General features: G+C 36.5%; 1 protein-coding gene across 1 annotated transcript in view; it reads right to left on the bottom strand.

Moving 5' to 3' along the window:
* MYCBP2 (MYC binding protein 2, E3 ubiquitin protein ligase) overlaps positions 1–14,763 on the bottom strand; it is a gene marked incomplete at its 5' end in the record, with an annotated part of 297,134 nt that overhangs the window by 38,643 nt on the left and 243,728 nt on the right. Inside the window, 9 exons of the mRNA XM_019528503.1 lie at positions 16–282; positions 1,102–1,182; positions 2,105–2,203; positions 2,947–3,186; positions 5,505–5,570; positions 6,623–6,847; positions 7,639–7,795; positions 9,244–9,404; positions 13,971–14,120. Coding sequence (XP_019384048.1) covers positions 16–282; positions 1,102–1,182; positions 2,105–2,203; positions 2,947–3,186; positions 5,505–5,570; positions 6,623–6,847; positions 7,639–7,795; positions 9,244–9,404; positions 13,971–14,120 — 1,446 coding nt within the window. The remainder of the gene's footprint in view (positions 1–15; positions 283–1,101; positions 1,183–2,104; positions 2,204–2,946; positions 3,187–5,504; positions 5,571–6,622; positions 6,848–7,638; positions 7,796–9,243; positions 9,405–13,970; positions 14,121–14,763) is intronic.

Here is a 14,763-nt window from a genome sequence, read left to right as displayed (position 1 = left end):
AGCAGTTACACTCACCTGCCTTTGTACCCTGGGAGAGGCAGTATGTAGGAGCGAGAAGAGATCCTGAAGCAGAGTCAGCTGCTGAGCCAGGTACTGACGACCTACATTAGAACCACTCAATGCTAAAACCATGGACAGTAGCTCAAAGCAGTAAGCATCAGAGGATGCATCTTCATCATTAGGCTGAGAGTTGGCATTCTCCTTGCTAGAGATCGCATGCTCCCACTCCTCACGCACACGGGTTGCTTCCATTCGGATTGCCTGGACTATGTGAGCACACACCTAATCAAGGAGAAGCCACACATAATAATGTATTAACTTGTAATCTTTTTTATGTTTTAAAATACTTAACACCTTTAAGATTGCGTCAAATAAGAACAGGAAATTTAGATGATTTTTTTAAATATTATTCCCCAACATATATACAAATAAAGGACAAAGGTTTAGTGTGAGAGCCAAACTTAAGGTGCTTCAATTTAATGAAAATCAGGGATAAGGCATACAATTCCATATCTTTAAAAAATAGATCATATATATCTTGTAACACCCAGCACATGGTGATCTAACTTTTAGCAGAATTACATGCGTTATATACTACTGAAACTACTAAAAGATGTTGTATTTCATTCGCCTAGGCTGCTATGTGTTTGGATCTAAAACCTCAGATCCAAACCATCATGAATTTTGTAAGCAGAAATAATTTTCCTCATTTTCCTAATGATTGTTATTTATGATCAACAAAACCCAAACAAGGTTTGGTGTCAAGGAGGGTTAAAAAAAGGACCCTCCCTGACACCAAAGAGTGAGTGAGTGAATGAATGTCTGTACATGTACAAGGATCTAAACTTTGCAGCTGTGTCATATGAAGCACTGATACAATAAACACTAATTAGCACTACTTGTAATTCATTTAAATATTATTTTACATGAAAATTCATAAATATTAAATCCAGTTAACACATACGTAAGTATGCTTTATAAGAAAACAAAACCTTGACTACAACAACCCTGTCAAATCACTTTTGTATTTCCTAGAAAAAGAAAAAAATGACAACATAAGGTAAACACTTTAATACCATAGGAACTTTGCAGAAAACAAACCTGCTTTTGTAAATTTGTCAATTTGCTTCTGCTGAATATGATCCCCACCATGTGTTCTTTCAGGTCTGCATCTGATGTTGCCTTTAGAAAAAACATAAATACCATTAGATAAAGATTTTAAAATAATTTCTGAAGTGCTGTAGAAAGAGAGATGAGAGATGGAATATAAGCCTATTTTATACTAAAAGTGTGCAGATTTTGTAGTAATGTATTTGTATAAGATAAACCGAGACATGTACAGCATGTTTATACTTTTTTCTTAATATACATGCAAGGGATAAAGTTTAGAGTACAAATATTCAAGTATTTAGCCAGCAAACTCAAGCAAATAAAAATCAGTCTTCCAAGATCCATTCTGATGAATTCAGCTTTCCACCCTCATGCTAAAGCGAATGAATGATCTATTTAGATTAAGTGAATCCACACTAATTAATTTTCCAGTGCTGGTACATTTAAAATTAAATGCATCTTCCTAGAGAACAATCTCAATCAGATTAAATATTCTGCATTTTATGTAACTTGAAACAAAACTCAGACATCTCTTTCAAGATTCACTATAACCATCAGGACTGGATAATTAATCATTGTATGATAATTCAATATTATTCTCTTTAAAAATCTTGATTACTTTCCAACATTAGCGTTGAATTCTTCTCTCTTTCAAAGACTCATCAACCTAATTAGACTTGTGAAATATAATGAACTGATCCTGACGGAAACTGAAGCCATTTATCCAAATTGGTTTCTCACCATAGCTTCCCAAAAGAGTCATTCCCATAATGACTCCTCCATGAAATGCTTATAGTTCTGATTTGTCTATTAATAAGAACGAAAACAATAAAAAACATCTTTTAAAAACAGGTATGGACAGTAGGATATTATTGCTTTGGTGTGAAGCCTATCTATGGAAAAAAGATGCATGATGATGTAGATAAAATAACTGCTGAAAAACATCTTGGATAACTTTTTCAGAATATAATAATTATAGAATACAAATAAATACATTGTGTACTTTTTCTTCTCCTTCTGGGGAAGACAACAGTGCTTTTTCTTCTTGTTCTGGGGTTGGCTCAGCGTCTCCAGAGATGAGTTTTCCAAACACCTGTCAGAAATCACAAAGATTAAATTTACACGGGTCAAAATAGGCTTGGGTGGACAATTTTTTTTGATAATACATTAGAGAAGTTTATGTAGTTACTCTTTAAAGTCTGCCAGTCTGCTGGGTCTAATCTTTTTTTTTCTGTAATGACACCTATTACCTCAAAACATGAAGGCAATTCAAAATACCTACATTTTTTTCAATTAATATGTAACTGGGTCTAGATTCTGATTAGGGTCTCTAAGTCAGGCACATTATTAAAATAATAGACAATTCCTGCCTAAATGAGCTTACAATCTAAGATGACAAAGCAAGCAGAAGGTAGGGGAAAGAAGTGAATCAGACTTTAAAAATATCAAAGGATGCTAAGGAGTCAGCAGGGAGAACACAAGGAGAGTGACAATGAGAAGCAAGATGTAAAAACATGGGGAGGTACTGGAAAGCAGTATGAATCCTTGGTATAATCAGAGAAAGATGGGAAAAGCTAACCAACTGGCACATTTGTATGTAATTTTACAACAAATGATAAAGTGCCAGAAATAGCTTTACTTCACCAATTATTTTAACCACTGCAATTTTCCTTTAACTTCTTATCTGGCAAAGCTACTTATAACTTGACCATCACCAGACAAAAAGGGGAAAACACAGATCTCTGTCTTTTAAAACGATTATGTCACCAAATCTTAATAGTTTTCATATGAACTGTTGGTTAGTGATGTAACTAAGAATTAAGTACAATGTCCCACCTGGGATGTAATAAGTCGGAATACTCGTAGTGTCTCAGATTCACAGTTTCTTTGCTGAGCTACACTTGCAGAGATTTGACCTGCAATTTTAATGCTTTCACCATCTTTCCATCCCAGAACTTTCACTTGTCGGACTCTTAGTGTGTTCTCTGGACCCTTCAATTCGATTTTAATGATGTGATTATCTCCACCAGGAAGTTCACTTGTTACCCAACCAATGTGTCTTGAATCCAAGTCAACCTGGTGAATGGGAACATAAAGTTTTAATTCTGTAACAAAATAAGGCTAAGAGAGTCAAATGCACCTGGTGGGTTACTGCTAAAAAATTGCCATTCACTGTTAAAAACAAGCGAGTGATAGCCAATAGTCCGTGTAAAACAATAAAATAACTCCTATTACAACAACCACCCACCAACCTTCACAACTTAAGACTGCAGCACCTTGGTTTGAGAATCACTGGTTTAACCTAATGCACAAACCTCATCATGTGACATCTTTCAAAAATTGATCAAAACTGTCTTAAAACTAGCTTTTTTCTTTTGTTTCCACAACTGCTGGAAAGCTATCTAGAACCTCACTACTCTGATAGTTAGAAACCTCCTCCCATATTCCAGTCTTAAATTTCCTGGTGGCAAGGCTATACTTATTTGTTTTTGTACTAACATTGTCTTGTTGCTTAAATCACTCTTTTGCCTCCTTGTTGCTTACTCCATGATGTATTTATACAGAGAAATCCTATCCTTCATTCTGCTGGTCATAATAAATAAGTTCTTTCAGCCTCCAATTTTCCCTAAACATCTTAGCAGCCCTTCACTGCACCTGTTTTTGCTTGAATTATTTTTTCTTGAACATGGGTGACTAGATTAGTAGACAGCATTCCAAATGAGGTTTCACCAGTGCTTTCTAAAACAGCATTAATACTACCCTCATTTATTAGGCATATCAATCTGATGCATATGTGACCCTACAACATCCTTTTCAAAGATGCATCAAAGATGCAAGTTCCATATTTGCCTAATACACCTCATCTCCTCTCCTCTTCCAACAATAAATAGTATTTCTCTTTTTCTGTGTTCAACTGACCATTTCTGCTAGTTTATAATAGAAATTGTTACTAGTCCTTAGGTGGATGATTTAATTCATTTCCATTTCTATTAATGCAGCTTTCAAGGTCATACCATTCTTCCTTTACACTACAAGACTTCTCCTTCTTGTTATTAATATATCCCAATGTTGTGTCAACAGCAAATTTCTTTACATATTCCTAACTGATCCCAAGACCTGTAAGCTGGGAGCCCCTGGATCAAAGTCTCCTTAGCTGACAAGTCTCCTAACCACACAGTGGGAGTCGGTGCAGAGGGAGCCTGGGATTGTGATCCTAGATTCCCTATACACCAATAAGGTGTGAAAAGATCTGATGATGGATCCCACCATCATGCCGCCTGCCATGCACATACTGCATGGCAGGAGGAGCTATTGCATGGATCACACATACATCTCATTGTCAAAGATCAAAGTCTTTGATTTCAGATGCCGATGGCCAACAGGTCAGATGGCAAAAGGTCAGAAGCTAACACAACAAACTCTGTGGTTGTAATTTATCCCTCTGTATTAACAGTGTTGCATATACACACCCCATCTGTGCCTCATTTCAAATAGCTTGAGCTTTTCATACGAAAGAGAGAAACTGACCTTGACAGCCCAGCACAAAAGATAAAGTACCTATAGTAACAAGATTACCTGACTTTAGTAAAGTTGTAAAATTAAATATACTATGCGCGCCATCCTGTGACCAAACAAGACCAGTACCACCCAAGTAAAAATAACCCCCCTTTTTTATGAAACCTGAGCAAACAAAGAGAGCACAAGTGCCAGCTCGTTAATTATTTATAATTGGCGTATAGTAATTGGTCACCTGTGCCTAATAAAACTTTGAAAGAACTTCCGCCCAAAGCAGAGAGCAGAGAACTGTGTATACACTCAAGAAGAACAGATCGTGCATCTCTCCGCCTACATTATCTTTCTGGCGTATCTCATCTTACCGGTCCGTTTATCTCTCTATCTTTGGCGTTATCTGTCTTATCAAGAGCTCTTAGTAATCTGCAGACTGCAACGGCTTATATGAATCGCTCGGAAGCAACTGTCTTACCCACCCTGTAAATGCTGGGTAACATGATATCTGCATGCTGTAACTAAATCAATCAGCTCTGACTATGCTCCAGCACATCAGAAGCGTAAGCAAAATAAATCTTTTGTGAAACCATCACACTGTGTTTAAATCATACTGACTCCTGCTCACCGTTACCACCCACCTGCCCGGTCATAAATCCCCCTCCTCGCGCCAAGCCGGTCGTGCCGATCCAGGCTCGCAGGTCGAGGGTGCACCGGTGTTAGGGGCGTGACACTCATCACTTCTTTACTTGTATGCCTAGAGGTGCCTTTATAGGAACAACTGTAAACTACTCCCTCAAACAGGCTTGGTCTAAGCAGGCACCAGATTATTAACATTGTGTCAAGGCATGATATTTTTACATGAAGCAACAGATAAAATTATTTACCTGCTTTATTCTGCAAAGATCTTCTACCACCTTACCAGTGAGGAAAGTCATTGAAGTCACTTTGTTCTGCAACAGACAAGCAAAACAAAAAAGACAAATAACTTCATTATGAAGCCAAGTAGCAGCATGGTAACTTCTTCCATATTAAAATTACGTGATTATCCTTTTAGACAGAGGAAGGTGTGCGTGCCTACATGAAATTAATGAAGCTGTATATTTCATGTCTTAAAAAACAAAATACTGTTCAAGGAAGCATAAAGGTCTTCTTACGTAAAAAAATACAAACAAGAAACATACATACAAAAAATGGAAAAAGTTTTTTTATATTGAAAACTATGGATAATGAACTGAAAATTCTCTCATTTCATCAAACTGAGGTGGCTATAGAGATGTGAAATGCTGCAGACTTACAGATCTAGCAGTATAGCTACATATACTTCATGTAAGAGCCCACTACAAAGCTGTTAAATTCCGAGTATACTGGACCTACTTTGCAGCTTCAGGTTTAATTAAAAGCCTTACCTTTTAACAAATAGGATCAGCATTCCTTGTTATTTAGTTTTATATTAAATTCATTTATTTTATACTTCCCCAGCATCTCAACAGTCTGTGTTTTACAGTCAATGTACTATTGCATCTCAGAAGCTGTTAGAAGGAAATAAAGAAATTCTGGTGGCAGGACAAAGGGGAAGTATATATGGAAGTCTCTGTGGTACTTGGAGGCATGGGGAACAATTTAGGACTGTGGAATAAACTCTTCAATTATATATTTCTACACAATGATTAGCAGAGGAACAATTCTGTGGACATTTACGTTTTCATAATTATGTTTCACAGTTAATATACCACTTAGAATAAAGCACTGGGCTCCTTCAATTTTCCTTTCATGCTTTGTATAGCCTGCAAGTTCCAGTGAATCAATTTCCACCATGTTTAATGTTAAGAAGCTTTTCTAATCCATGAGGATTAGAAAATTTTTAAAAATAAGGTTCAGAATGTTAAAAATAAGGTTCAGAATGCTGAATCAAATTCAACAAGAAAATGGGGAATCATCTGTGGCTGAAGAATACACAGAGTACCATAAGTTTTAACATAGGCAAATTTGTATTTCCTCTTACCCCAAGATCTCGGGAGTTGTCTACATGAACACATACATAACGAGCATTGATTCCTTTTACACAATTAATTGTAATGTTTTTAGTTTTGTTTTTATCTTCATCTCCTGACTCCCAGAAAGTTTCTGTAGACCCATCTGTCAAACTGCCAATCATTGCAGGTCGGCTTGATGTTTTGATATCAACAATGCTGGTTAGATCTTTCAGACAAACTACTATACATAACTCCTGTAAAAAATAAGTAAGATTTAAAGTATCTTAGAAAAGTAGTTCAAATAAAAACAAACATCTTACACGCCTTTTTGATTTTTACAGGACTAATAGGAATAAACTCTCTAAATTAAAAGAAGAAACATGCAAAGATGCTGAATCACCTAATTACAGCTCCTAGTTGACTGAGTTACAGCAATGAAGCAAAGTACATGCAAATTAAAGTCAGTAGCTACAGTGTATTAAAAAAATCAGAAATAATGCATGATTTCTTTTCTGTTACTCAATTCTCTTCTCTTGTTTTAGAGATGCGCGTTAAAAAAGTAGCAATATGCGCCTTCAAAAAAACAAAAGGAGTAAGAAAGGTGCTGCAAGGACAGAAGACTGGAAATAAGTAGCAGCAACACTAAGAAGAATATTAATTTTAGAAATTTTTTTTGAAAGAATTTAAATTTGAATTAGAAAGGCTCTCCTCCATGCCCCTGTAAAACTATGACAGAAAAGAGTGATGGCCAGTATTCCAAACTTTGGATAGGAACGTGGACTTATTTTAAGGGATAGTTGGATGTCAGCATCAAAATACCTTAATCTAAATATCAGGAAGAGAGGACTGGAAAATGAAGGCATCTATACATGCAAATAAAATATTTTTAAATAACATTTTCATATTTTCAGTACTTTCATAAATACATATTTAATAAAATATTGGATGAGTAAGAACTGGAAAGCTGCAGTTTGATTAGGAGTGGAGCTTATCTACTGTTTTAGACTGATCTTCTACTTTTGCTATTTAGTGATGTAAGACTTACTTGATTCATGGCTTCAAAACCAGACTGTATACTAATACTAAAGCTCTCCTCACTATCACCATCATCAGATTTGGACAAAATGTTGTTAATGTGATGAAAGACATTGCTCTGATGTAGGAACTGGTGGTCAGATTGCTTGAATTTGAGGCTCCAGCATCTGAAACACAAATTAGAAGTAATATTATTAAGTGTATTTTGAATTTCAAAATCCTCTTGTCAGCAACAGTAATTTTATGTTAAATAGCTTTATAAAATATCTTGAGACTCAGGATCATAATTATCTTGTCTATTATTTTGAGAAAAATCAGGAAGTAACATCTTTTAGCATTGCAGAAGTTAAAAGCCTGTGAAAGTTATTTTTTATAAGAGTGGCATTCAATAATAATAATAATTATTCAACATATTCCTTTATGGTGATTACAGTAATGAGAAAGTGAATATAGAAAGTTTTTATATTCAACTGTATTAGATACGTTAAAGAATTCTTCCATACTATTCTAATGTTAAAGTGATGCATATAGTATAGAATGGAAAAGGAAAAAATACTGTTTTATTTTCACATGCTCCCCAATACAACACACTATTTTTGGGAGGGCAGAAAGAAGAAAATCGGTTTTTTTAGTGCTATGGTCACGTTCAGTAAGGATAGAGCCTAATCTTCAGCTTGCTCCTTTTCCTGCTCGGACAAAGCCCAGGTGCAAACATGACACTTTTCCCAGTATAAGCGACTAGAAACTAGTCTTTACCCATAACAGAATGGAAGGCTGGCACACAAAACTGGTCTACAGCCATAACAGAATGGAAGTTCAGCATACATACACTGGCTTAAAAATGGTGGAACCTGGCCTAAGATTGGCCTCTTCTCCCCACCAAAGGTTGAACGTGTGCTTTGTTTGCTACTGATCTAAAGTACACTGCTTACAGAAAATAGCAGAACTTAAATCGACTTCTGCTTCGGGCTTTTTGAATGTCTGTACCTAGTCAAAAAGCTATAGTTTTAATCCTTTCAAAGCTGAACTACCAGAAGATCTTTGCTGTTCTGCCAAAAGATAAAACTGTAGCTGCTGATGATGACTGGACTCTGGGCACGTCTAAGATTTTGAAAAGAACTAAAAAGAAGTATAAATTTCACAATCTGAAGGCTGTAAAACTGTAGACAGAGAGACCAGGAATAGCTAACTGGCAAATTCTTCAGCCGAAGCGTGGATGGACGTATAGCTTGATTAGTAGAAAATCAAGACCACTAAAACACCTGTTGAGTGAAGAGTACTTAGTAGGAATGAAGTAGATTCTAATAAGCCATGATGTTACTTGGCTACCTCAGAGCTGTCTGAATAGAAATGACACTGCTGCTATTCTGGGCAGAAAATCAGCTTCCTTGCCTAAGACATATACCCCAAATCTGGAAAGCTAATTCTGCAGGGAAAGGTTGCATCTATGTATGTGACTATATGTGGAATCTTACTTTTAATCTTTAAAAGTAGCGTATTCAAGTGTTTCAGACTTCTAAAACACACTGAGAATCTTCTAATAAAATTAACTAATAAAACATGCTGAAGTATTTTGAGCCTTTCACATTTCTCGCTCACCCGTTTTTGTACTTACCTTAAGGCCATTTGCTGTAATGCACTACCACTGGGAAGAGACATCATAAGATCAGAGATTGTCTGAAGCAAACGATGAAAAGTATGGGGCAATGGATGAGCTGCTTCACCAGCAATCACTATATCTGACAGTGGATGCTCACATACTCTTGTATCTTTCTCCTAAGATAGAAAGGAAAATGTATTATGACTATTTAAAAAAAAGATGCTTTCATCAAAACAGACCATTGCATTGTTGCAGACAAAGTTGCTTGCAATATTTGGTTTGGGCATAACTGCAACATTCCTGGAATATGATTCTTGATGTAAATCTTGATATACCTTTTACCATAGAATTTCCAAGATTTTTCAATTAAAAATGTCATATGTAAATATTTAAAGAAACTCAATATAATTCTAATGATGTGACAGACATAAAATAGTGACCATAGATCATTTCTTAAAATTAAAAAAACTTTCATGAGTGCATTCATCACTACATTTTTTTCGATGCAAAGTTCATAGTTTTACAAGTAGGAAGCATTTTACCATCTGTATTGCTAACACCAGGCTCCTGCCATTGTTTGAGTGAATTTGCATCTCTCAGAGCACAGGAACACAGATACCTCATCACTTAAACTCCTGCCCAGCGGAGCTTTCCATCTTTCCACTCTTTTGTGAAATATGAAACATCATAACCTGAAGGAAATGTGTCTCTACCAGCTCACCACCAGACAACTTTGTGGTAAAAAGACTTTTCTGTGCCCAACTTGGACAAAATGAACCTTTCCAAGCAGGAGATTTTACCACACCTTCAGCTCTCCTGTGAAATATGAATTTTCATTTCTGCCTAGGAGAACTTTTACAATCCCTGCTCTCTCCTATGCCTAATGAAGGGTGAGTGTGCCTGAAAGCTTGCAGATAAATACAATAATTTGTTTGCAAATATCTAGTTATTCTAATAAAAGGTATTACATCTTTCACAAGTTTTGATTCCTTTCATCACTACATTTTATGTCAGTCTGAAGCAGAAAAAGCAATCAGAACATAAATCAGTTAAGTAGGCTTTATAGCTGCTTTGTTTCATCCAAACAGTACAGATGAACTAGAATATACACCTGCTTCCAACTTGTCCTTCCCCCTTGCAGCTGTTCACAACCCCATGAACACAATACCTCCATCACCTCACACCCTTATTTTCCACATCCCACCTCCACCTAGGCCTCAATTTGCTACCACTCAACCAGCCTCTCCATTTTCCTGCATGCATGTAGTATCACCTTCACTCTTTCACCCATATTCCTCTCTAGAGGCACTTTTCCATTTCTTCCTTGCCACCCTGTTGAGTGTACTTAGTACAAAATGTAGCTTTAGAAAATGGAAAAAAAAGAAATTACCTTTTTTGCCATTGTTCATATTTGCCAGTAGAGACTGATGCACAGTTTGTTCTCTGAGAAACCCATAAAAACAGCTCATTTCAAAATGACCACCATTTTCAATTGTTCTCAATGGAAATCAGGTCACGGATTGTTGCCCTCTTAAATGATCGCCAACTTCAACTGTTCCCCATGAGTACAAAGGTGGGAAGACAGTGACTTCTTGTGAAGCCAGGACTTGGAAAGGAACACAGAGCCTAATCTGAATTTTCAAGTTGCCAGTAAAATTACATTGTTTAGGACTGAGATTGCTCCCCCCATGCCCCTATTCCCAACAGCTGTAGAGGCAAAAGCCCTATGAAAATCAGTTATAGAAGTATAAAAAGATGCTTTATAAAATACTGTTTTGTTTTGATTCTTGCATTATCAGAAGCATTTCTTAAAGAGTTTTGCTATTGTTCACAACAGCACTGTGTCTAGTATAGTTAAATGTCATTACTTCCATTGATAACAATGGAAGGTTTCATAAAATAGCCACCTGAGGTCAGCCTAGGACTTCAATTCCATTCACAGGAACTAGAAACGACAACCATTTTGAAATAGGACAGTTGTTTATGGAATTCTCCCTGGAAGGTAATACATACATCAGTCTCTGCTAGTAAAAAACCCTGCTAAGAATATCAGAAAATACTGATTAAAAAAAGTTTGTTTTAATTTTTAAGAGCAGAAGTATCCAGTCCATAGTATTTCAGTAACTTTTTAAAATATCTGGGGGGTTCTGAACGTCTAATTAATCTGATAAGGTTATTTAAGTAATAGAAAACGCTTAACGTTAGAACTCAGTTTTTTTAAGGACTACTTTAAAATCACTCTATTGATTTGAATACTACATGCACCCTTCCCAAAATAATAATTAGCCTTCCAAAACTGGAGTGCATGTCTTAAGCAGAGGAAGCAGATTCTCTGCCTAGAACAGATGTACAGAGACCACTGTAAATTAGGTTTTTTGCTTCTCATCTTTCCAGCAGCTGTAGGGAGGTAGGGGCAGAATCCAGCAGGGAAGCAGGTACAGTCAACAGCCCTTCGATTCCTGCTCCACCCAAAGTTTAAAACCAACTGCAGCAGCAAGGCCTCTTCTATTTAGGCAGACTAAAGGACTCAATTTAATTCATGGCTTGTTATAATCTACCCAATTCCTGATAACTGCTTTTCACTCCACAGCTCTCCTTTTTAATGGCCTTGATGTTTCATTAATCAAGCTATTTTCCTTCAGCAACTGTGCTGCCTGTTAGCTACTCCTGGTCTGTGTTCTATTTCACAGCCCGGCGAACTGTATTTAGCTCTTTTCAAAATACTATATCTGCCCATGGAGTCCAGTCTTCAGCAGCAGCTACAGTTTCAGCTTTTGGCAAAGCAGTCAAGAACTACTGATATTTCAGAGGTCACAACTGTAATTTTGTCCCGAGTAGGAAAAGGAGGGTGAGCTAAACATTAGCCTCTGTTCATGGTCTTTGTGCCCAAAACTCCAGAAGTCCCCCCACCCTTCATTCCATCTCCTCAAAAACAGAAGGTCTCTCTCATTGGGGGGACAAGTGCTTTACTTTGGTGGACAGAGAAAATAAATTTAAGACAGTGGCTGAATCCCTGTTTTAAAATGCAAAATTTAATTTAATCTGAATTATAGAATTATGCCTGCTGACTCTCTAAAGCATGAAGGCCCAAAATGGCTAAAGCATTTAGAGGAGGAGTTGAACAGTATTTAGATTAAGTCCAAAGCAAAATCTTCAAAACCCTCATCTAAAGCCCTTAGTACAAAAACACTTAAGTTTTCACCACTGAAGCTGTCTAGATCAGGGGTGCTCAAACTCCAGCCCATGGCATCTGGCCTGTGGGGCTCCCCACTCGTCAGAAAATTTGGTGGTGGAACAAAGACTGCTAATACAGCCCTTGCTAACAAATTCCCGCACTGCCTTTCCCCATGCATGGCTGGATCAGGTCCAGGCCATGCCCTCTTAAAAAAAGAATTCAATCTTTAACAGGAAGGAAGAGTGCTCCCAACAGCAGCTTAGTGCTAAGGGCATTCTTCTGGGAGGTAAAAAATAGAGGCTTGTACCCTCTCAGGCCAAAACAAGCCACCGAACCTATATCTGCCACATCCCAGCCCTTCCATTGATCTACTGGGCTTTTTTACATACATTAAAAGAAGCTAATGTGCACCTGAATATTTAAAGTGTACCAGCAAATTCATAACTCTAGAGAAAATGTCAGAGTCATTCAGTCAGGTAATATAAATATATGCTAATCTTTCCATGATGGACTCAGATCTGTTACTATGAAAACATACACTAAAATAGCAATTAAAGAGGAGAAATTATTCAAATGCATGTCAGGACCCAAGATGAGGTCAACTGAGTTTTGTAAAAAAACCCACCTAGGCCACATAAAGGGAAAAAACCCTCTCTGCCAATTACTTACCTACCATCAAATTTCACATCCTGGTCGCATAGTCAGGGAGAATATTGCAAACCTGCCTCTTTTTGTTAAAAAGACCAGTTATCACTGTTCTAGAGGTAACATAATAGTTTCCATCTGTTTTTCAGATATTTATCTCTTTCTGAAATAAATCTCTCTCAAACTGCAATTATTTCAACCCAAGTTCCTACCAGAAGGTAATCTTCACTGCACTATGTTGAGCAGAAATTATTCTATTTTGGAGAAGGAACAATGAGGCATGTGTGTCAAGGTGAACAACATACTTTCCTCATTGTGACACATTTTATAGTGCTTTCAAATGTCTCAAGCTCTGAAATTGCTGAGAGTAAGGAAGCCTGGATAGAAGCAGCACTCAAATGAGAAATCTCAGCATTCTGGTGAAAACTGATTTATGAATACTTTTAAGGTGGCATTCTGTTCAGATTCCCAAAAATCCATAAAGCTTTTACTTGACAATCTTATAACAAACAACACAAGTAGTTGTACATGCAACAGCTAAGTGAGCTACATAAAATTTAATGCAGGTGAGGCTAAGTATTCAACTGTATTTTTTTATTAAGTCAATGTTATTTTTACACTAAGATTGGAATTAATGAGCAGAACAGAATTAATTTGGCAGTAATAAGAAGCACATTACATTTAATAGCAATGATCAAAAAAGTAATCAAAAAAGCTGATAAATACTGTACATAAAATCTTAGATAAAAGTAGGGCCTAGAATTTCCTATTCCACAGTTAAGATGGTTTCACTTTAAAAGGCACATAAAGGATAAACTTTTACTTTTAGACTTTCTGAAGGTATTTCTGGAAGTATTGCACAACCACAGGCAATTTCTATGAGATACTATATTTAGGAAAGGAATGCTGAAGTCCCACATACTTGTTCTGCATTTTCTTTATTTGCTTTGTTCTCCTCATCTTCCTCTTCCTCAGGTTCTACAGGGGCAGGAGTCAGGGAAGCCACAAAATGCCATAAAATATCATGAAGAGAAGTTGTTTGAATGACGTTACAGAGGAGCCAGTTAAAAGCCTAAAACAAATTTAGGTATAGAATTATATATTTGTTAGAGAAAGCTGGAGGTGTGGATTAATTAGATTAATTTTAATAAGTCATGCAAGATTCATAGATATTTTTGGTAAATTAATCACAAACACTGCTGTAAAGACCATTACAAAAGCAGTATTTATTTTCAGCCAGAAACCACTTCTTAATATATTACCACTTCTCAAATATATTACAGGGAAAACAGCACACTAATCTAGAAACATGCTAACATAGTTTTTCATGTAACGTGAAGAATGATGAAAACAGTTCTCTTACGTATATTCAAAGGCTATAATAGAAAGGGCCACCTCTTATTAGAGTTGCCTGATACTTTCCATTGTGAACATTCTGTTTTCAGTCATTTTAACATTCCCAAATTATAACCATTTAGGCTGAACTTTCCTTGCTTGGTGTTAACCAAGGTTAAGCATTTTTTGGGGAAAAAAATATAGTAAAAAAGGTTCATCACTTCCAGAAACCAGCCTAGTGAAAATATATTGTATACAAAACTTCTAGTGACCTTTTCTTTGGAAAGCTCAAGTGATCCCATCCTTTGTAGCTAGACACTGAAATTTAGCTGTATAGGGGGGCTTTTAGGTAACAATGGGCCTTTTTGCCTGCCATGCAA

The sequence above is a fragment of the Crocodylus porosus genome, unplaced genomic scaffold (assembly GCF_001723895.1).
Source record: "Crocodylus porosus isolate Cpor-Errol unplaced genomic scaffold, CroPor_comp1, whole genome shotgun sequence".
Classification (NCBI taxonomy): Eukaryota; Metazoa; Chordata; order Crocodylia; family Crocodylidae; genus Crocodylus; species Crocodylus porosus.
Note: the sequence above shows the minus strand (reverse complement) of the source record. Positions and strands in the feature narration are given on the sequence as shown.